Source organism: Corylus avellana, chromosome 8, assembly GCF_965113065.1.
Source record: "Corylus avellana chromosome 8, dhCorAvel1.hap1.2, whole genome shotgun sequence".
Classification (NCBI taxonomy): domain Eukaryota; kingdom Viridiplantae; phylum Streptophyta; class Magnoliopsida; order Fagales; family Betulaceae; genus Corylus; species Corylus avellana.
Window position 1 is genome coordinate 19,249,093 of NC_142497.1, and position 22,205 is coordinate 19,271,297.

General features: G+C 37.0%; 4 protein-coding genes across 4 annotated transcripts; 3 read left to right on the forward strand and 1 right to left on the reverse strand.

The window, feature by feature from the left end:
• The first annotated feature begins 144 nt into the window (after nt 1–144).
• Nucleotides 145–3,751, forward strand: LOC132174623 (uncharacterized). The gene is made up of 9 exons (XM_088518815.1): nt 145–690; nt 901–1,213; nt 1,344–1,469; nt 1,573–1,823; nt 1,973–2,206; nt 2,296–2,388; nt 2,476–2,577; nt 2,683–3,202; nt 3,687–3,751. The coding sequence occupies exons 2-9, from the start codon at nt 907–909 to the stop codon at nt 3,731–3,733; spliced, it is 1,680 nt and encodes a 559-aa protein (XP_088374941.1). The 5' UTR covers nt 145–690; nt 901–906; the 3' UTR covers nt 3,734–3,751.
• Nucleotides 3,752–9,060: 5,309 nt separating this feature from the next.
• Nucleotides 9,061–12,134, forward strand: LOC132163465 (actin-depolymerizing factor 2). The gene is made up of 3 exons (XM_059573765.2): nt 9,061–9,254; nt 11,177–11,442; nt 11,552–12,134. Exons 1-3 carry the CDS (start codon nt 9,252–9,254, stop codon nt 11,700–11,702), a joined length of 420 nt encoding a protein of 139 aa, XP_059429748.1. The 5' UTR covers nt 9,061–9,251; the 3' UTR covers nt 11,703–12,134.
• Nucleotides 12,135–13,262: 1,128 nt separating this feature from the next.
• LOC132163460 (Pentatricopeptide repeat (PPR) superfamily protein) lies at nt 13,263–16,511 on the reverse strand. Its single transcript, XM_059573759.2, has one exon. The coding sequence runs from the start codon at nt 16,402–16,404 to the stop codon at nt 13,681–13,683; it is 2,724 nt and encodes a 907-aa protein (XP_059429742.2). The 5' UTR covers nt 16,405–16,511; the 3' UTR covers nt 13,263–13,680.
• Nucleotides 16,512–20,265: 3,754 nt separating this feature from the next.
• On the forward strand, nt 20,266–21,018 carry LOC148584236 (histone H2B). The gene has a single exon (XM_088518936.1). The coding sequence runs from the start codon at nt 20,343–20,345 to the stop codon at nt 20,787–20,789; it is 447 nt and encodes a 148-aa protein (XP_088375062.1). The 5' UTR covers nt 20,266–20,342; the 3' UTR covers nt 20,790–21,018.
• Nucleotides 21,019–22,205: the final 1,187 nt, after the last annotated feature.

The following is a 22,205-nucleotide window of genomic DNA, read 5'->3' on the forward strand; positions in this document are numbered from 1 at the left end:
TATTTGCGTGCAATTTTTAAAATCAACTAAAGCTAGTAACCGTGCGTTTCCATTGTACGTAATATATTCACAGGTCGATCGATTGGACGAGCGATCCAGGAATGAACTTGGTGACAAATTGGTAATGCATTGTAGAGGGCCGAGGGAGGCAGCAGTCAGATACAATAGATATGTGGTTAACGGCAAGCTGTTTCGCACTATTGCATCTGATGCCGGAAAGAGGACTCAGAACAGCGGGGTGTGTGTGCCGACTCTTGATGGCGACACGTACTACGGGAAGTTAACGGAAATAGTTGAGGTTGAGTATTACGACAGGACTAAGTACGTTATGTTTAGGTGTGATTGGGCAGACAACACGAGGGACAAGGGGTACAAGGTGGATGAGTATGGTATAGTACTTGTCAACTTCAAAAACCTTGTCCACACGGGAGACCTGGTTTCTGATGAGCCGTATGTGCTAACTTCACAAGTTGACCAGGTATTTTACGTACAAGATGATAGGTGCCCAGATTGGGCTTGCGCAGTAAGGACCAAGCCTAGAAACATATACGACGTTGGTCAGGTTGAAGGACATCAAGATTCATGTGTCAATTACCACGAGTGTGAGCCTCTTATTTTGCCCAGAAATGTTGATCACGATCTACAAGATCATATCGAATACGTCAGACACGACTTAGATCCAACCGAAGCGTATGTATAGTAGTATAATTAATTTTATATTTATGTTTTGATTGGTAGTTGTTCACTACATGCACATTACATCAACACACTTAATTAAGCTGTGCATTTGCTAAAATCTGATATATATCTCATGTAGCACTATTATTCATGCATACTTAATGTAGTAAATATTTCATACATTGTTTAAGAAATTAATTGGGTTTGTGGTGTTTTTTACAGGGTACCATGAGTACAAGGGGGAAGAGGAAAGCACGCAGGGGCTCGTCCGCAGTGCGGCAGTCTACGTCGCCTGGGTCTCCGGCAGTCCAACTTGATGACAGCGAGCAACAAGACGTTGCTCAGCTTCTTGGGATACAGGAAGGATATCGACCAGTTCTTCCAGGTACGATGGAAGGGGAGACCCCTGTCCATGCTTCATACACTCGGGCAGGCATGGCCCAAACCGGGTTTCGGGTTGATTCGTACCCGTACAGCGAGTTACGACAGAGTTATGAGGGCGATGTCGAGCGGCTTTACACCCAGCATAGCGCAGGTACGCCCGACTGTTTTTTTAAAGATTCAAAAGATTGAAAGTTTCTAACTATATTGGTGCAATATCAATTATATTTAACTACAACTACAATTTCATAGAATTCTAAACATTATTAAAAACTACAAAGCAGGTCTGGAGGACACTGAGACAGAGGCCCAGGAACACATGGCAGGTGGGGCACAGGCCACAGATGACCCGCAGCCCACCAACCCTGCTCCCGACGCTCGGTTACGCCCTCGGCAGGTCCGGATCATAAGTAAGTGTATATACTTTAATGTCGTTGTTGATTTGGTTTTAATTTACTTGTTACCTAGTATTGAATTCGAAATAACTTACCTAACTAATTTTTAATTTGTTAGGTACTGATTCTGAAGGAAACACCGTTATTGAGGTGTTTACCATTCTTGATTCGCACAGGCGGCCGGGAGTCCCCCCCGGCAAACGGATCATTTTGGAGTACAATGCATCATGCCAGCCCGTTGGATTTAGTGCCATGCGGTTCAGACGGATGACCGGAGACATAGTTAGGAGCGGAAATTTCGTCCGAATACCAGACGATTGGACGAAGGTACCGGACCGTACCAAGGAGGATATTTGGGACGCCTTGATGGTATGTTTTTTAATAATAAGTTAAACACTAGTAATGTATATATGTATATATACACTCTAAGTACGCTATATATATGTGTGTTTAGTAAGTAAATGCATATACACATATTTTATTTTATTTTTTAATTTATCAATGTTGAACTTGTGCAGGCATACTTTTTCGTTCCACCCGAGTACAACTTGGAAGCAGTAAAAAATGAAGCATTTAAGGATATGGGCTCCAAGCTGCGGACTTGGAGGCACGAGCTCAAAAAAATATGTGCCATTACGGAGGAAGATACGCCGGACACTATACGGGCAAGACTGGGGGGACAGACGCTAGGCGAGTACAATCCCGTCGATCTGGATATCTTATTGGAGAGATGGTGTACCCAGGAGAATAGGGTAGGTCATGAGTTAAATTCTTAGTGTTGTGTACTGTCATTTATTGTAATTGTATTGGTATTAACATATTAAAAGTGTTAACTGTGTAGGAGTATGCGGCGAAAATGAAGAGCTTGCGAGCATTAAATGATTCACCACATTGCAACAGATCAATGAGCTATGCCAGGTTGACACAAGAGGAGGTACGTGTGTAATTTATCCTATATATATCTAACATTATATCGTATTGATATATTTAAAAATAAATGAATTACCTATTTTAAATGCAGGCCGAACGTTTGGGCCATCAACCCACTCGTGCACACAATTATGTCAAGTCACACACGAAGAAGGGCGGTGGATATCCGAATGATATTGTGAAGGAGAGATGTGTATGATATTCACTTTTCATATGTTGTTTTGCTTGTATATTTGATAAATTATTTGCGATTAACAGTTGTGCGACCCACTGACTCAATAATTAATGTGACATTCAGGAAAAGATGAATGAGCTTATACCCACCGACCCTGCAGCATCGTCTAGCATCACAGAAGGAACGGTCAGGTGGGCGCCAAACGACGCATTCGCCCAGGCAATGGGAAATAAGCCTGAGTATGCCGGTAGGGTTCGGATGGCCGGACCAAATATTCTGCCTGTGCGGGGGACCATACACTCATACTATACACCGTCACAGGCACGGTCAGGAAACGTCAGGTATTCCACGATATCACAAGACACACTTGATAGAGCGCTTGACGCGGAGAGGGCGAAGCACAAGGAAGAGATGGATGCGTTGTTGGCCGAGAACAATGCGCGGGTAGCCCAGCAAGTGGCGGAGCAGATGGCTGAGAACAATGCCCGGGTAGCGCGACAGGCAGCTGAACAGGAGGCTGAACGTCAGGCAAGGTTTGACGCCCGTTTTCGCCAACTTGAGGAAATGATCCGGTTTCACACCCCACCAGACAATGCTTCCCCACCCTTTGCGATGGTGCGATCGTCGGTCGACAGTGGATCAGGTACTGACTTTTTTTAATAGTCAATTTAGTTTTATAACTGTCCCTATATATATATATTTAGAATTTGGATATGTTGTAGTCATTCTAAATAATTAATGATGTTGTAAATCTTGCTTAAATTTGGTTTATATATCATGGTTGGTTTGGTGATGGATGTGGGTTAGAGTTTTGCTGGTTGAGATAATTATTTAGAGTTATTCATGCACGTATAAATGGATATAACTGCATGGCACGAAGCAATACATGCATATCAATATCATCAAGACCAGTTCTTCATAAACTTAATTTTGTAACTCTAAATATAAATAGATATAAATGCACTCAATGCTAGGGAGGGCGCTTTCCCTTTGTGTTTATCATATCTTCCATTGAACCCCCAACATTAATAACCTATATGGAAGTTCTATAATTGTATTCGGGCTCAATCGATTATTTGTTTGGTGGTTGTTTTATTGGTGAATATTGTTTGTTTTATCATTTGCAGGTAATGGACATCGTCGAGAGGATGCTATGGATGTCAATGATCGCTAGTCTGGTCGAGAATTTGAGGCTATTCAGAGTTGTGTATAAGTTGATGTAATTGTATTTGTGTATATTATGTTAGTATGTGACATTTTTGGTGTGTTGAAGTTAGTTTATATATATATTTGTGATTGGTGTATATATATTATGTTATTTGTGTTATTATGGTGTGTTGAAGTTAGTTTTGATGGGTAGTTTGTGATTGATGTTAATGGATATGATGTATGTTATTTGATGGAAAAATTGTATATTATTTGCATGGTTTTGATGGATAGATTGAATATCAGGTGAACCGTAACACAAAATTCGGGTATAGTCCTGAAAAAAATCACAAAAAATATAGGGGGGAGGGAAAAAATCTGGTTCAAAACGAACCAAATTTGCCGACGTGTCAAAAATTGACACGTCAGTAATTACTGACGTGTCAAAAATTGACACGTCGGCAAATTTGGTTCGTTTTGAACCAAATTCCTGACGTGTCAGTTTTTGACACGTCAGGAATTTCCTGACGTGTCAGTTTTTGACACGTCAGGAAATTATTGACGTGTCAAAAATTGACACGTCAGTAATTTCTTGACGTGTCAATTTTCACACGTCAGAAGATTTACTCACGTGTGAAAATTCAGCACGTCAGTAATTCCTGACGTGTCAATTTCGACACGTCAGGAATTCCGATTTCCTGACACCCACATTCTTCACGACCGAAACACGTCAGGAAAGCTCCGTCAGCAAGATTTACTGACGTGTCAGGTCGTCTGACACGTCAGTAACCATGGGTCAGCAAAAAATGTGTTTTTTGTAGTGTATTAATGTATTATCATTATAATTTTAGTAATTTATATATTATCACTATAATTGATATGATTATATCACATGATGATTTGATCATTAAATCATATGATTATATAATAATAAATAATACATATATAATTTGACATAATTCATAAGTCATAAGTCTACAAGTTAATCATATGATTCATGTACAATGATAATCACAATTAATTCAATTGAATTAAACAATATATTACTTATAACTACAAGTCTACAATTTAATTAAAGCATTATTAGATACTTTAGGAATTTAGGATTTAGGAGTTTGAACATTACCATTTACCATTAGATATTAAGTTCAATTCAAAGAAAAAAGATTATAAGTAAATATGATAAGAATTTAAATAATTAACCGGTTATGATTTAATATTTAAGGAAATTTTTTTAAAGTACAAGTAAATATAAATTTTGGGTCAAATATTTTTTATTTTTCAATATGGGCTTTTTTTATAGCAATTGGGCCCAAGAAGATATTAAAAATACAAGAAAAAAAAGTGAGGGTAAAAAAAAGCCAAAAAAAAAAGCCAAAAAAGCCAAATTTTTAAAAAGCCCAATTTTAAAAAAGCGGTTAGCGGGCGGTTATCTATTTCGCTAACAGCTAACCGTTAACCGCTATGCGGTTAGCGGTTGCGGTTAGTAAAATCAACTAACTGCTAAGGCGGTTACAGTTAGCGGTTATTACCACTAACCGCTAACCGTAACCGCCTTTGCACCCTTAGGTAGGGGTGGTCAGCCACCCCATGGGTGGTTTGGGATGGCCTGCGAATGAAATAACTAGTGCTTGAAGAGATGGAGAATGCAGGAGGGTTTGGTAATGGCTTTAATGGGATTGCTAAAAAAGATGATTTCGACCCAAGTGTGTCGTCTCCATTTAAGATTGCTGAGATCCGAGCTGTCATTCCCAAGCATTGCTGGGTCAAGAATCCCTGGATGTCTCTTAGTTATGCTCTCACGGATATATTTCTGGTTATTGCATTGGTTGCTGTTGCAATTTACTTCGATTCTTGGATCTTTTTCCCACTCTATTGAGCTGCTCGGGGAACAATGTTCTGGGCTATTTTTGTTCTTGGACATTGTTGGGTCATAGATCGGCCACACTAAACCTAACAGGCTATTAAATCCGACCCACAGTACATCACCACTAAAGATGGATCCAAACCAAGGCTAAACTCGGTTACTTATGCCACTTTACCAAGCCTTGCTAGGTAATTCATATTCAACTTAAAGATCGGTTTACCGAGGAACATTAGTCTTTCGGTCAAAAACTTGGTAACTGAACAAGATACGTGCTCCCGATGAATACTCAGGAGCACGTCATTTACTTACATAATATTCTCATACGATTCACCACACCAAAATAGTACACGTGGATCTTCGGGAGGCTCACCATGCTAGGTGGACAGCTACTATCTGATGCCTATAAAAGGGAAGTCCCATTTCATTTTTTTGGGCTACCTGAAATTGGAGTATTCTCAATTCTCGCTTGTTTAAAACATTTAAGTTCATATATTCTCCCAAATACAATCATTGACTTAGGCATCGGAGCTACCCCTGTCGTCAACCACCGGCAACTCTGATCCTATTCTCTGCTATTTTGTAGGCAAACGATTCTTCGGATATCACAACACTCATAGGGTTCATGCCACGTCACCTCTCGGAAAACTGTCATCAACAGACATGATTGGTAATCACATACTTTTCTGCATTCTTTGCCTTCCATTCTCTAACTTTCATGTTTACCATTAATGCATTCATTCATATACTCTACTTTACAATGCCCACCCTTGGGGTGGCTTGATGCCATCCCATAGGGGTCGGGGGGGTGGCAACTCCACTATTGGCCACCTCTTCAATTTTTAAATTAAATTAATAAAAATTATTATGCTAGCATAGCAAAACGGTGCATTTTGATTTGGACTAATAGATGTTACAAAAATCTAACGGTAGGAATTTTATTGGGATTTTGATTAAACCAAGGAGTAAAATTTTGAAAAAAAAAAAAAAAAAAAAAAAAAAAAAACCTAGGAATTTTCTATTTTTGACAGGTTATATTATTTACCCAGTTAAATTTGTAGTTTTTTTTTTTTTTTTTTGGTTAAATAATTTGTTGTCCCTTGTATTTTAACAACTTTTTTTTTTTTCCCCTTCAGTTTTCGTTTTTTATCACATTTGGTACCTCGGTTATTTTAACAAGTTAGACGGAGATAGTATTTCCGTTTAACTTTCATCCAAAATTTGACGTAAATTCACGTCAGCGCCCTTAAAGATGCGACACGTGTCCATATATATAATTAAAATTTAAAAAATTAAAATTAAAATGATTAAAAACCCCATTTTACCCTAAGGAGTGTCCGGCCATCTCCAAGTTGCAAAATGGGGGTGGCCGAAACCACCCCCCAAGGCTATTAGGGGTGGTTTGGCCTGGAGTGGTTTTGGCCACCCCCAAGAGCCAACTCTACTTCTTCTTTTTTTTTTTTTTTTTTTTTTTCATTGGCCTTTTGGGGTGGCTGAAACCACCCCAGGCCAAACGGGGGTGATTGAACCAGCCCCAACAGCCTTGGGGTGCTTTTGGCCACCCCCAAATAGGCCGAGGTGGCTGGCCACCCCTTAGGGCAAAATGGGGGTGGCTAGCCTTTAAAAAAAAAATTAAAGGATTTTTAATCTTTTTATTTTTTTATTTATTTTTTAATTAGATATATGAACAGGTATCTAGTTTTTAGGGGTGCTAGTGTAGATTTCTGTCAAATTTTGAATAGAAGTTAGACGGATGTATCGTCTCTGTCTTTATCCACAATCGATGTGCTAGTTGTAATAAAAACGAAAACTGATAAGACAAAAAATAAAATTGTTAAAACACAAGGGGCAAAAAAAATATTTAACCCTTTTTTTTTTAATATGTCCATACAAGGAGAAATAAATGAAGAATTCAATCTAGTAACGTTTACTTCCTGAGACGTGATCTTTAACCAATTAAACTACCATTTAAGAACAAATCTACAGTTGAATCACGGTAGTATAATTTTTTTACAACACATTTGCCAAATCCATAAGAAACAACTTTAAATGTCGTGTCAATAAAAAACCAAGTAAAAGAATGTCAAGTAATTTTCTTTTTTTTTTTTCTTCTAATCTTTCCATCTTCCCATCAAAGCAAAAAAAGGCTTTTATAAATGTCATTTCTAGATTTTAAGGGCTAAGACCTTATGTCTTCTAGTGTTTTTTAACCTCTCATATTTAACTTTATTCTCTATTTCTTTCACATAAAATATTTGAAAATCTAGATTGTTGAACAAAAAAATAGCATATATGATTTTTTTTTTTTTTACTTCACCAAATTTAATTCACATTACAATTAGGTCCTCGCGACCACTACAGTGTTGCTAGACAGTTTTGGTGGTTGATGTAGAGTTGCCAATTGCCATATGACCCTTGTGGTTAAGGCAAGGTTGCTAGACAATAAAGGCCAACATATGTGGGGGGAAATAAATTATACGACAAAATAATGATTTTGCTAACATATTTTTTTTTTAAAAAAAAAAAATCTAAAATATTGGGTTAAATATACTTAGAGCCTGTTTGATATTGTGTTTAAGAAACAGAACTTTTAAGTCAAAAAGAACTTTTGGACAAAAGCTTAATTTTTGTCAAAAGTGTGTTTTGGCTATTTTTAGGCTTTTTGAACCCTTAAAAGCGCTTAAAATTTTTTTTACCAAACGAATACTTTTTTCTTCAAACAGACTTTTTAAATGTTAAAAGCATTCTTAGGGCCCTCAAACAATTCCAAACACCGTTAAACCCCCTTAACATGTATGACACTTAGATAAATCAAACTATAATTTTGTTACAATTAAACTACTTTTTTGTTTTTTTTTTAAAAAAAAATACCCATATTTTCTTAAAAAAAATGAATTTAAAAAAAAATTGATTAAATACTAAAATACATAAGTAAGGTTTGATTAATATAAAAATAATTTGCATGAAATTATGATTTTTTATTTTAGTTTTTTTAATTGAAATTTTTTTTTTTAATTTATTTTTAAGAAATATGAGTATTTTTGAAAGAATGAAAGAAAAATGGTTTAATTGCAATAAAATTATAGTTTGTTTGATGTATCTAAATGTAACAACTGTCAATTTATAAGATAAAATAATAAATAACCTGTTAGTTGAGGCCCTTGAGGGGCCAAAATATATTTATTCCTAAAATGTTTTTACAAAACTCGAGGAGTGAGAGAAGAAAAGGGAACTCCTGGCTCAAAAGACATGGGCCAGGAAAACAAAGGGCAAAAAGTATGGGCCAGAAGCAATAGCTTTACTGGGCCAAAGCCCAGCTGTCATCCATACGATGAGAAGACCGACCAAGAAAGCAACGTCACTGGCAGGGCAAAACCGTCATTCCAGTTTCATCAGACGCGTCGCTTCCTCATTGGACAGACATACTTTCTGGCTTCTGCCTGTTGTCACGCATGACCACCATCATTGATATTTAGAGGGGAGTGGAGCCACCGAATACCCAGGTCTGAATTGTTCAGAAAGAGAAGAGAAAGTGAAAAAGTATTTTCTTCGCGTGAGAGTCTCATATAGTCCAATCTTTATCTCTCTCTCTAGTCTCTACCCACGCAGATTCATCCCCATTTCTCGTTTGCACTAGATTTTCTGCACCCATTTCTGTCTTAAGAGCCCTCGATCCTTAGCCATGGTAACTCTCTTTGAACTATGTTTTCTTTGTTCTCTGCTTTTTGTGCTTGATCTGTGATGTTTGACTGACCGTCGATGTGCTTGTTTTGGGCTCTACTACTATGGATCTGATGTGGGTTTTCTTTTGATATTGGAATTTCGGTGTCGATTATGATATGTGAAGTTGTTGGGTAGTTACCGTACGATTAACTACTGGGTTTGATGCAGTGAGTGTCTGATGTACGTTAGGAAGAGAACCAATTTTTTCACATTTGGGTTGTTGGTTTAGTGGATCTTTTGGTTGATCCTGCCGCTTGATTTATTTGTGGGTTGGACTTCCTTAAATTGTGGTATCATTACCCTTAAAAATAAGTGCTATTAGTGTTTGCTGCAATGTTTTGATTTTGTAGAGAATGGACGAATATGAAAAGGTTGTGCATTAGTTAGATCATCCTCGTGGCGCATGCTGTTGTGGGTGTGATTTAGTTTCAATCCACGAATAGATGCTCTTAGTTTACAATTGGTTTTTGATTGACTGCATTTCTTTGCATTTGGGGTGGGTGGGTTATGGATTGTCTGTTATTATATCTTGTTGATATTAGGTGTTTGTTTTATGAATCCTGATGGGGTCGGTAATTTTGGCATGTCTTATGTAAAAGAACCATGTGCTATTTTTAGTGGTATTTGTGAATTAAATTGCATATGGTTTCTGTTTCATGTCATAAATTGTAAGCGTTGTAATTCCAAGATCCCTTTGATTGTTAACAACATCATCATTCCTCTATTATTAGAATTGGAAGACTGATTTAGTTGTACGCTGACATTTGTGCATGTTGTTTGTTCTACCCCTTGGGACTTGCCCATTAAAAGCTTTTCTTTTCTTTCTTTTCTTTTTTTTTTATTCCGGAAAAAGAGGGGGTGGGGGTTAAAATTCAGAAAATTAGGCAAATGCCTTTTCCGAGTGCTTCTCTTTGCATTGACCTTTTGATTATTATATGGATTCATAACCACCTGATGCGGCCATGGGATGAAAGTCAATTTGCTGTCTTTAGAATTTACTTTAAAATGTATTAGTTTTGACCACTTAGAATTTTCATATGTAGCACCAACATGTGAATTCCAATTAATGGCATGTGAATGCCTGGAGTGTTCTCTCTCTCTCTTTTGGTGCACTGTTACTGTTCACACTGCCCTTTTAACAGTAGAAGACCCCTAACTTTACCCAATATAGTTTGTGTTGTTGATTGATTGTTAGCTGCTGTTGATGGACTATGGCTGCTGAAAGTTTTTCTACCTCAGCCACTGTCTCATTTTTGAAACAATGATATGCTTATCCTCTAATTTTTTGACTTTTTTGACATGATCAATGTTGGCAATCTGACTTTACATTGAGGAAATCTATTGGCCTCCTGCTCATCTAGAGGCTCAATGGCTAGTTTGCACATGAGGATAAAATTTGTATTCATTCCCATGGCTCAAGATGTCTGCTTTCGCATAAGAGGGTGTTATGAATTTTTTTCATCAATATATCTGTAGCAGTAAAACTCTCGGGAGACCAGGGATGTTGAAGATTTAATCTAGCATTTGGAACTCCAATATGATCATCTGGAAAAGAACTCAGTTAGGTCGTTCCAGTTCAACCAGATTGCAGCATTGATATTGTGATTTTGCCCCATTAACTATGGAGGGAAGACAAGATTTTTGGAATGAACAACCTAATCCAATCTCTATATCTCCCAAAAAAAGAACAAAAAACCCATGTGCATTATTTCATATTATCAGAAAGGCGTAACTTTAAATGTTATGCACTCCAGTATATGCCTATATTACAAAACATAGAGAAGAGCCTTTTGGAAATGTTGATCCATGATTGCTCCTGCTGTATGGTCTCTTTCAATTTAGTATTTTATTTTAATGTACATTTTATTTTCATTCTATATACAGGCAAATGCGGCATCAGGTATGGCTGTGCATGATGACTGCAAGCTGAAGTTTCTGGAGTTGAAGGCTAAAAGAACATACCGCTTCATTGTATTTAAGATTGAAGAGAAGTCAAAGCAGGTGGTGGTGGAAAAAGTTGCTGAGCCAATTCAAAGCTACGAAGATTTCGCTGCAAGCCTTCCAGCTGATGAGTGTCGATATGCTGTGTATGATTTTGACTTTGTGACTGAAGAGAACTGCCAGAAGAGCAGGATTTTCTTTATTGCATGGTAATATTACATGCTACAAGTTCGTTGTTTGGTTTTTCATTTTGTTTTTTAATTTAAACCTATCCTCTTGAATCATTTGCTGTTCTGTTCATGTTTACTGTTTACTTAGGTCTCCTGATACTGCAAGGGTGAGGAGCAAGATGATCTATGCAAGCTCCAAGGACAGGTTCAAGAGAGAACTGGATGGAATTCAAATAGAGCTGCAGGTGACTGATCCAACTGAGATGGGTCTTGATGTTTTCAAAAGCCGTGCCAACTGAGATATCTCCCAGTTCCCAGTCTTGCACGACGATTTGGCTATGCTCTCGGTTTTACTCTTAAGTGAAATGTTAATAGTTTGTGGGCCTGTGAACCTGACTGAGTTATGATATTGGTTTGTTGTTGAAGTTTTACCTTACAGTTTGTCCTAAAACAAAGTTTCAGTGATCCAATTAATATCTTATGATTTGTTGTGTGGAACTGAAGCAATGAGTGTCTCATTGTAGTTGTTATGTCTACATGCTAAAGGTGTATCATCTGGGAATAGAAAAGCACTTCTGGTTTGTTTTTAAGACTCTGAAGTGGACTTTTGACCCTTTTAGCCTTGCAGGAGGTGACTATGATACAGGGCTATTTATATTGCTGGTCTGGTTGGTTTGTAACTCGAGCAAGATTTGTTATTAAATAGACCTGAGAAACTTGTTTGAGCTTTATCTTTGTCCTTTGGATTGTCTGAACTTTGCCAGTTTATTCCTTGTTGACATTCACAGATCTAACAGTTTATTCCTTGTTTGAGCTTTATCTTTGTCCAAGGATTTTTATTTGCCTATCTAAATTTTTTTCAAATGACTTAATATTTTATTTTTGGTGAGGCCTTTTACTTTCTTTTCCACCTTTTATTTTTTATTTTTAACAAATTTAATATTGAAGGCATTATTTTATTTTTGTTTAGGCCTTTTAATTTCTTTCTTTTTAACTTTTTTTTTTAACAAATTTATATAAAAGGTATTTATTTGGAGCCTTTTATTATATACTAGGCCTTATTGCAGCGGCAAATTGCATAGCCCTTGACGCTAGTTAGCATCCGCTATGCACTACTGCACAAGCCCCATATTTGAACCTTTTTTAGTGCAGATTGCCTTGGGACAACTTGAATTCAGATTTTAAGAATTTAACTTTGCAGAAAGAAAAAATAAGTCAACCTTGGTGTATTTTTTTTATTCAACATAAGACCTAAAGCTGGACTTTTTGGATTGTCAATATCATGGTGCAATTTGAAGTGATAATTTGAACTGAAGGTAAATTCCTTCTTCTCACTTCTCACCAACAGAGAGATGAGGATTCGGATCCTCTTTAATTCATTATCCAGTTCATAGACATGTCCTTCCAATAAAAAATAAAAATAAAAATAATGATAATAATTAATACTTAAAAAATAAATAAAAACTAAAATAATAATAATAAAAAAAAAGGATGGGTGGCCAGACTAAAAAAATAATAATAATAGGTTAGCCCTTGGAGGTGATGGGGTGGCCAGCCACTCCTTATTTGTAGCTCTATGATTTCTAAAAAAAAATTATAGCCATAAACTGAATATTTTTCAGTCTATTTTGCGCTCGAGAGAATCCTACTTTCAAAGATGAAGGATCATCATAGAGCTTTAATCCAACACACTAAATGCAACCAAAAAAAAACAAAAAAGAGAAAAATCCTCTGACATTTAATGCTCTGGCAAGAAACAAGAATGCAGCTGAACAGTAGAGAAAAATGTCCTCTATCCACCATTTTTTTTATAGACTGCAAATTTTTACAACACGACATACTCCTCAGAAATATGCAAAGGAAACATCAACAGACCACACAAAAAAATGACTATTGACAGATTCTCAGAGGCCAACTCAACCAAAGGGAGCAAATTTCCATTGTAACACAGACTATTATTACGACAGCATCAATTTCATTTTCTTCAAAAAAGTGCTTACAAGAGTCTGTTGTTAACAGACAAACAATCAGTTAAAGATTCCCTTCATCCTCAATTTACATGGCACATTCCCTCTCCTTCACCTCCTAGTTACAAATTTACTTGCATACAGAAAAGAATCTAGTCATCTTTAACTGGCAATGCAGATTGTTAGATTGGTAAAAACTGTAATCATCAACAACCATGATTCTTCTACAGCAAATAGAAAGACACTGGTAAAATGTCGCAGAGACTATTGACCTACTTCAACAAGTATGACAAATTATTCTCCAACATATCTAGGTAGACTGAACTGGACTTTTTAAGCAAGTTCCATGAATAAGAGAATTATATGTGACCCGATTTGGCGTCACCCCCCTTCTTATCATGTCATCACGTAATTCAAATGCCTTGGTGAGTTCTCCAGTAACGCAGCAACCATAAATCATAAAATTATATGCTAATGTATCAGGCTTTAGACCCTTATTTAGCATGGTGATCCACAACTTAATAGCTTCCTGTAAATTACCGCTTCTACAGTGCTCATAGATAAAAGTCGAATAGGTAATACAATCTGGAAAGATACCGTTGTCAGTCATTCCAACAAGGAGCTTGGTGGCTTCCTGAATCTTACCCAATTTGCAGAAACCCCGGATAAGTATATTATACGTCACAGTGTTTGCTAGAAACCCTTTAAGCATTGTATCGTGCAGCTGTACAGCTTCCTCCATATTTCCATCCTTTGTAAGGTAGTCAAGGAAACAACCATATGTGATTTGATTGGGAAGGTCATTGCCAACTAGCATTTCTTTTAAAAGAAGCTCAGCTTTATCCATATTTCCTGCCTTACATAAGCCATTTATCAAGGCAGTATATGTCACCACATTAGGAATGCATCCCTCAGAAGCCATCATATCCCATATCCCAAACGCCTTCTTAAGATTTCCTGCTTTGCTGTATGCATCTATCATACTAGTATATATAACTTCATCGGGCTTCAGTTCTTGATCGTGAATCTCCTTCAAGAGACCAAATAATGTTCTCGTATCATGCTGCTTTAGAGTTCCACAAATGAGTACCGTATAACACACAAGATCCATGTCTACTCCTCTTTCAACCATCTGACGACAAGCACTCAATGCATCCTTCATTTTCCCCTCCTTGCAGTAACCATGTACAAGTGCACTATAACACATCACATTTAACTTACGATGCTCTTTGTGAAGGTCGTCTATCAATTCTTTGGCTTCAGAAACTCTACCCAAAGAACAAAGACCACTAATTAAAGGCCTATATGTATACGTGTCTGGTTCAAGACCCTTCTCAACCATTTCATCGAGCAATTCAAAGGCTCTGACTGTGTTACCATTCATACAGTGACCCTCTATCATAACATTATAGGTCACCTCATTTGGCAGAATGTTTCGCTCAACCATTTCATCAAACAATTTACTTGCTTCACCCATCATTTTAGCACTACAGAGACCAGAAATAAGTGCAGTAAAGGTGTAAGTATTCGGCACAATGCCCTTCCCAGTCATCTCATGATATAGCCTAAATGCCTTGTGCAGTTCTCCTTCTCTGCAGTATCCACTTATCAATGATGTACAGGTTGCAACCGTTGGCACTAATCCTTTATCAATCATCTGATTAAAGAGAAACTCTGCTTCACTCAATTTCCCAAACTTGCATTGCCCATTTATCAAAGAATTGTAGGGATACACAGTAGCTATTATCCCTGCTTCTGACATTTTACCAAAATAACAATATGCAATACCTAAATTCCCTCTTCTGCAAAATGAATCAATCAAAATAGAGTAAGTGATATCATTTGGAAACAAACCCTTCTTGCCCATGTTATTAAAAAGTAACTCTGCTTCGTCCAATTTCCCTTCTTTGCACAAAGAATTGATCAATGCATTGTAAACAAACAAGCTAGGCAACACCCCCACTCTCTCCACCCTATTTACTACATTATAAGCCTCTTCAATTCTATCGCTCCTCCTCAATCCTTCCACAACTCCAGAAACAGCAGCTTCACTTGGAGCAAACCCCAACTCAATCATTTCATCAATCAACTCCATCCCGGCCATGAATTCTTGCACTTTGCACAAACCAAGTACTAATGTACAATATGTAACCACATCCGATTTCAATCCCTTTCTGCTTAATGAATTCTTAATCTCAACAGCCTCCCAAGCCTTTCGGCTTTTGCAGAGCCCATGAATCAACACATTATACATCACAACACTCGTATCACATCCATTCAACTCCGCCCGCCGAATCATTTCCTCAGCTCTAAGAAAATCTTTCAATTCACACAAACTCCGAACCACCACGGTGTACATATAAACATCGGGCCTAAGACCCGCATTCACAAACCCATCAAACAATTGTAAAACTACATCAAATTGCCTAATTCTCACTAGCCCGTTCAAAAGGGCACTCCAAGTTCTAACTTCAGGCAACAGCTTATTCTCTTTCATGAGCTTCACAACCAATACACCATCGAAGAATCTTTTATTTTGCACATAATTCTGAATTAACAAATCAAAACCCAAACTCGAAGCAAAATTAAATTTCTTATAAGAAATCAAAAAATGTTCAAAAACCTCTTTTGGGTCTAACCCACGAAGAAAAAGCGTTTGCATAAGCGAAGACGCCGGCCAAAAGAGATTGGACTGGACCAGACCGTGGATCAGAATGCAAAACGACGTCGGCGAGTGGTTGAACTTCTGGTGCAAACCCAAGAAATTGAAGAACCTGAGGGCCAACCTGGAGTCGTCCAGGGTTTGGATCAGGACCTTCTCGACGTGGTCGGGCCTCAACGTGCTCGAAATGTAGGTGTTGTTGAGCGCGACTTTCCAGCTCTGGTTTCCTCGCACGATGTCTCCGAGGATCGACACGAAGTGCGAGTCGTTTTCGTCATTATCTTGGGAGGTGAATTTGGAGGTACAGAGGCTTCTTGGTTTTGGATAGATGGTGGAATTTGTGAGGGGTCGATGAGGACGAGTGAGCTTCATTTTCAATTCTGGGTTTGGAATGAGAGGGCTTTCACGTTTGAGGCATTTGAGGTTGCAGAGGTTGGAGCTACACGAGGAGAGTGAGTATCCACATCCGCCGCTTTAAAAGCTTCTCAGTTCAAATATACCTAATTATGAGTGTTAGATTTACGCTGTTATAAGGAACATGCCACTACGGACTTAAGTTAGGATTCTCATACTGTTATAGGTTTGCTTTGCATTATCATTACTTGCTTCATGTCTTTAATTTCAAGAAATATATTTGTCCAAGTAGTGTTAATAGTTTCTCAAATTTATTTTACCTTCTTATGCATTAATTTTGATAATGCTTAAGGGGCGATTCCTCATTTAACTACAAGTTAGTTTATTTGAGGAGATTGCCAGTAACCATGTCATGCTGGCCAATGCTAGTTTTGGGTCGTTACAATTGAGGTACTAATGGTTTGTCTGGATTGAGTTTTTAAAAAATAACCCGAACCGGTTGGTCCTTAGACTTAGTGTCTGTGAAGCCCTTTTCTCATTGTTCTTTTTCTGCTTAATATTCATGGTTTATTTGGAAAATTGTCAAGATTTAAGTTTTAATGGGTTTTCTTATCCCAAATGGTTTTATCCATCATATAACGCCGTGGCTTTAATCCGCTGCATTCGTTAGTGCCTTCCACTTTTTTGGTATCGTTCGAGTTCATTGAGGTGCTAGTGATTTGTCTCAATTGGGTTTTTCACTTTAACTTGTATTTGTATTCTGTTTTCGTTGTAATATTTTTTTGATTGAATGGATGTACTTACAAAAAACAAAAAGAAGCTTATTATCGAGTTATATAATTTGTTCAAAATCTGTTAATTTATTTTTGAACGAGCTCGAACTTGTTCACGAACTATTCTATAGATAATATGTAAAGTAAATGTCGTGATTTTTTTTTTTTTTTGTTGCAAAATTCATTCTAATTATTTGTTATTTAATTATGGTTTAGATTTATTATTTGAGTCATTAGATAAATGAACTCAAATATTGAATTATCTAATATCAAGTTTATATGTTTATCTTATAGCATGTATATATATTCATTATGTATGGCGCGCGCGCGCGCACACACATATATATATATATATATATATAAACTCACTCATACGCACAATACAAATACACATATATTTATATCAAGACTTATAATTATAATAATTAAGTTATATATTACATTACAAAGAAAATTTATTTTTATCTTTTTAAATACTTAACATGTTGTCGTTACAAAGTTAAAAATACTATTATAAAAACAAAATTTTACAAGCTTATATGAGTCAATGAGAGTCCAGCTAAGTTTATATAAATTCGATCGTTTAATAAACGAATCTCAATTTTTGTTTAAACTTAGTTCGTTTAATAAATGAGTCGAGTCAAAGCTTATACGTGAGTGACTTTGTTCATTTACAACTCTATCCAAAATGGGACATATAAACTTCCATAAAATACATTGTTTAATTCATAATATTTGGATTTAGAGACATCATAAAGTAGGGGTGAAAATGTGGATAATAGTTTTTGATATCCACATCCGCATCATGCGATTATTATGCACATCTGTGTGGTTAATGCGGATATTATTCGCTATCCACATTTGAGGTAATCAACGTTTTAGACCTTGAAATTGAAATTCACTAATTATTGTTTCTAGTAAATACAAATACAAATACAAAAAAAAAAAAAAAATACAAAAAAAAAACATATTATTTATAGTTGAACATTATTATTCATATCACAAACATTACAAATCCAGCAAATATAAGAAACATAAATTATAAATCCGACAAACATAGATTAAAAAATATTAATATATGTGTGTATAAAGGAATGAGGATGCTGATAATATCTGTATCTACATACTTTAAAACTGCTATACGCATCCGCATTTGCGGATATTAGTTTTTGCTATCCACATCAGCATCTACATATCCGAATAGCGGATTGTAGATAAGTGTGGATAGCAGATGCGAGCGGTTATTAACCGCTCGCATTTTCATCCCTATTAGAAATTATATTGAAAAGAGAGCCTGCTATCAGATTCATCCTTAAAACACCCATTTTGCATACCTCACTTAAACACACCAAAATACACAAAGATTAAAACACGTGATTACATCCCCAAGAGTAAAACACCAAATCCATCCTTAATCCAGCCATGCCGGAATCCACTTGAGAGAAAGAGCCATCGGCCAATGTCGCCGGAATCCATGGTCAGGCCGTGACCCACAGAATCCGCCATGGGTCACGGCCTGACCATGGATTTCAGTGTGGCTAGGCAGTGGCCGGTGATGTTGGGTTTTTGTTGGCCACCAGAGAAAAGCAACGCATGTTCTTCGATTCAAATCATGTTCTTCAATTCTGATTTGATTTGAGTTTTAATAAGAGAAGAGAATTGTGCTCTGAAATGTTATGAGTTCTGTATTAATTTGTCTATTATTCTGTTCAATATGAATGTCTGAGTTACAGATTTTTACTCCCTTCTTTGCTGGGGGATTTTGTTTTGGTTTTCTTCTTTCTTCTTTCTTCTTAAACATAAGGAGCAGTAAAATCTTCTGAATAGTGACCTCTTATCCCCCTTCCTCCTGTCTTGATTTGGCATGATTTTTCTGGTATACCTTCCTTGGTTGCTTCAACTGTGGATATACGATTTTCCTAATCTGCATCTATCAATCATCATACTAACCATCACGTTGGGTAGTGGCCGGCGGCAGTGTCTAGTGGCCGGCGAATATGGTCTCTGTATGTGGCCATTGGGTGAGAGAGGAAAATGGTTTTTTTTTGTTGGTCGATTTAGGGTTAAAAATCTAGTGCTTTTTATTACTATTCCATAAGGTGGTATTGCTAATGTGTCAATACTATATTGGATGCTGTAATTACTGCAGGACCTGAAAAAGGTTTCTCCATTGAAAAGACAGAGTTTTTCTTCAAATTGGATTGAAGGAACTTTCTCCAACTCAGTCTATAAAAATGACATGTGTCATTTGAACATGTGAGATATACATGCTTTTTAATAGTAGGAACAAAGTTTAAATAAATAATATTAAAAACTCATATGCATCTCACATATTATTAAAAAAATAGACACATGTCATTTTTATCGATTGGGTTGAAGGAAGTTCCTCCAACCTAGTTTGGAGGAAAACACTGTCCACAAATAAATACTCGCATCACTTTGAAAAATACAGAGTTTTCCTTCAAACTGGGTTGGATGAACTTCCTTCAACTCAGTTTATAAAAATGACATGTGCCATTTGAACATGTGAGATACATATGTTTTTTAATAGTAGAAACAAAGTTGAAATAAATAATATTAAAAACTCATGTACATTTCACATATTATTAAAAAAATAGCCACATGTCATTTTTATAGACTGAGTTAAAAGAAGTTCCTCCAACCCAGTTTGAAGGAAAATTCTGTCCTTATTTTGTGTAAATTATTATTATTATTATTTTGGTTATAGATGAGATTCGATTTTAAATTCTTCTAAATCATCAAAATTCGTAAAAATTCCACAAATCGAAACACACCACGTCAACACCCGACTTCGCACGCAAACAGCTCTTCACGTATCTCTCCGAACCGCCGATTTCCACTTCTATTCCACCAAATCCAACGGTCAAAATGTGCCATGTCATTGATCCGTGCCTTTCCCTCTCCTCCAATAAAAATAAATCATATACCTGTTGACGCATGTCCTCAGAACCGTCCGATTTCTACTTCAAACAGAGTGAAATCGACAGGCGTAGTTGTGCCATGTCAGCGATCTGTTGCTTCTCCTATTCTCCAATCAAAAGCAACCTTAACCGTTTATAAATACGAAACACCAACTTCACTTCTTCTCATCGCACATTTCTCAACCAATTCTCTCTCTGACCCTGTGTGTGTTTTTTTCACGAGAAAAAAGAGAAATTTCCAATGGCCCCCAAAGCCGAGAAGAAGCCAGCGGAGAAAAAACCGGCCGAGGAGAAGAAGTCCGCGGTAGCGGAAAAGGCTCCGGCCGAGAAGAAGCCAAAGGCTGGGAAGAAGCTGCCGAAGGAAGGCGGAGCTGGCGCGACAGACAAGAAGAAGAAGAGGACGAAGAAGAGCGTGGAGACGTACAAGATCTACATCTTCAAGGTGCTCAAGCAGGTGCACCCTGACATCGGGATCTCCAGCAAGGCCATGGGCATCATGAACAGCTTCATCAACGACATATTCGAGAAGCTCGCCCAGGAGGCCGCCAGACTCGCTCGCTACAACAAGAAGCCTACCATCACCTCTCGGGAGATCCAGACCGCCGTTCGTCTCGTGCTGCCCGGTGAGTTGGCCAAGCACGCCGTCTCTGAGGGGACCAAGGCGGTCACCAAGTTTACTAGCTCTTGAATTGCACTTAGGGTTTCGTGGGATTAGGGTTTATCCAGATTTGGGGAAAAAAGTTAGGGTTAGGGTTTCTGTTTAATTTCTATATCGTTCTCCTTTCCATGTCTTGTGTATGTGTTTTCGGTGATGTAAGTACTGATATTCATGAAAATTGGCACATGAATTTTCTGTGTCTTTCCCAAATTCTCTGTAAAAGAGTAATCGAAGATGGACAAAATGGATTTTTGCCTCACTGGTAGTTTTGATTCACTCGATAGGCTATAAATTCAAAACTTGAAAAAAAGTAAACCTTTTGAATTTGGGCTCATCACTTAACTAAATTTGCTTTTGATTCTCAGCTCCATCTCTTAACAAAATTCGATTCCTGTTCAAGCCTCTCATGGCAAATGAATTGATTCAAAATAAGAACTCATCTACACTTCTCTTTGTCAATTTAATAAACACCAACCCCCGGTGGTGGCAAGGAAGTCAATGGATCCATCGAACCCGTAGACTAAGTTGATAGAGATAAGGAAGCTGATGATGGTTCTTCAATCTAATTCAAGTTTCTTCAATTTATGCTCAAACATCAACCCCCGGTGGTGGCAAGAAATCAATGGATCCATCGAACCCGTAGACCAAGTCGATAGAGATAAGGAAGCTGATGATGGTTCTTCAATCTAATTCAAGTTTCTTCAATTTATGCTCAAACACCAACCCCCGGTTGTGGCAAGGAAGTCAATGGATCCATCGAACTCGTAGACCAAGTCGATAGAGATAAGGAAGCTGATGATGGTTCTTCAATCTAATTCAAGTTTCTTCAATTTATGCCCAATGAGTTTGTTGAAATGATATGCTACATGAGTTTTGATTGTCTTGAAATGATACGCTACTGTTCGTTTTTTAGCAGATGACTTTGAAAGATAACATGCTTATCCTTGAAGACTCCTAATAATATATAATCTTAATTATAATAAAACTCTATTGACTTAGTACCTTTCCACACTACTCATGATTCTCACGACCAAGTGGGTCCGTAACAAGTTGGCATCAAGGATTCAACTGAAGGCTACCAATTTAATGAGTACTACTAGATATTGTTTTGCAAACTCATTTGCTTTTGTTTGCCGGAAAAATTTTGAATTTGTTGTAATGAAAAATGAAAAAAAGTTTTATTTTGTAATTATTATTTTTTATTTGAATAATAATAAAAAGTAAATGATATGATATAAAAAGTGTAAATGTTTTGAAATTATTTTTTTATTTTTTTTTAGAACGATTATTATAAATAGTAAACTAATATTATGCACAACGTTCTATAGAGATAGTATTCAAAATACAATGAAGAATTTCCTCAATAGACCATTTTTCCACGATGAGAGAAAGTGCCTCTTTCTCAAGGCGGTGGGCAGCCTCATTGAGGTATCGTGACTGTCGTCT

Bases quoted from the DNA above. Each gene is read 5' to 3' on its own strand.
- LOC132174623 (XM_088518815.1), top strand. From the start codon at position 907: ATGAGTACAAGGGGGAAGAGGAAAGCACGCAGGGGCTCGTCCGCAGTG. The intron at 2,578-2,682 runs GTATGATATTCA...TGTGACATTCAG, and splicing joins ATATTGTGAAGGAGAGATGT to GAAAAGATGAATGAGCTTAT. The intron at 3,203-3,686 runs GTACTGACTTTT...TATCATTTGCAG, and splicing joins GTCGGTCGACAGTGGATCAG to GTAATGGACATCGTCGAGAG.
- LOC148584236 (XM_088518936.1), top strand. From the start codon at position 20,343: ATGGCCCCCAAAGCCGAGAAGAAGCCAGCGGAGAAAAAACCGGCCGAG.
- LOC132163460 (XM_059573759.2), bottom strand. From the start codon at position 16,404: ATGAAGCTCACTCGTCCTCATCGACCCCTCACAAATTCCACCATCTAT.
- LOC132163465 (XM_059573765.2), top strand. The intron at 11,443-11,551 runs GTAATATTACAT...CTGTTTACTTAG, and splicing joins AGGATTTTCTTTATTGCATG to GTCTCCTGATACTGCAAGGG.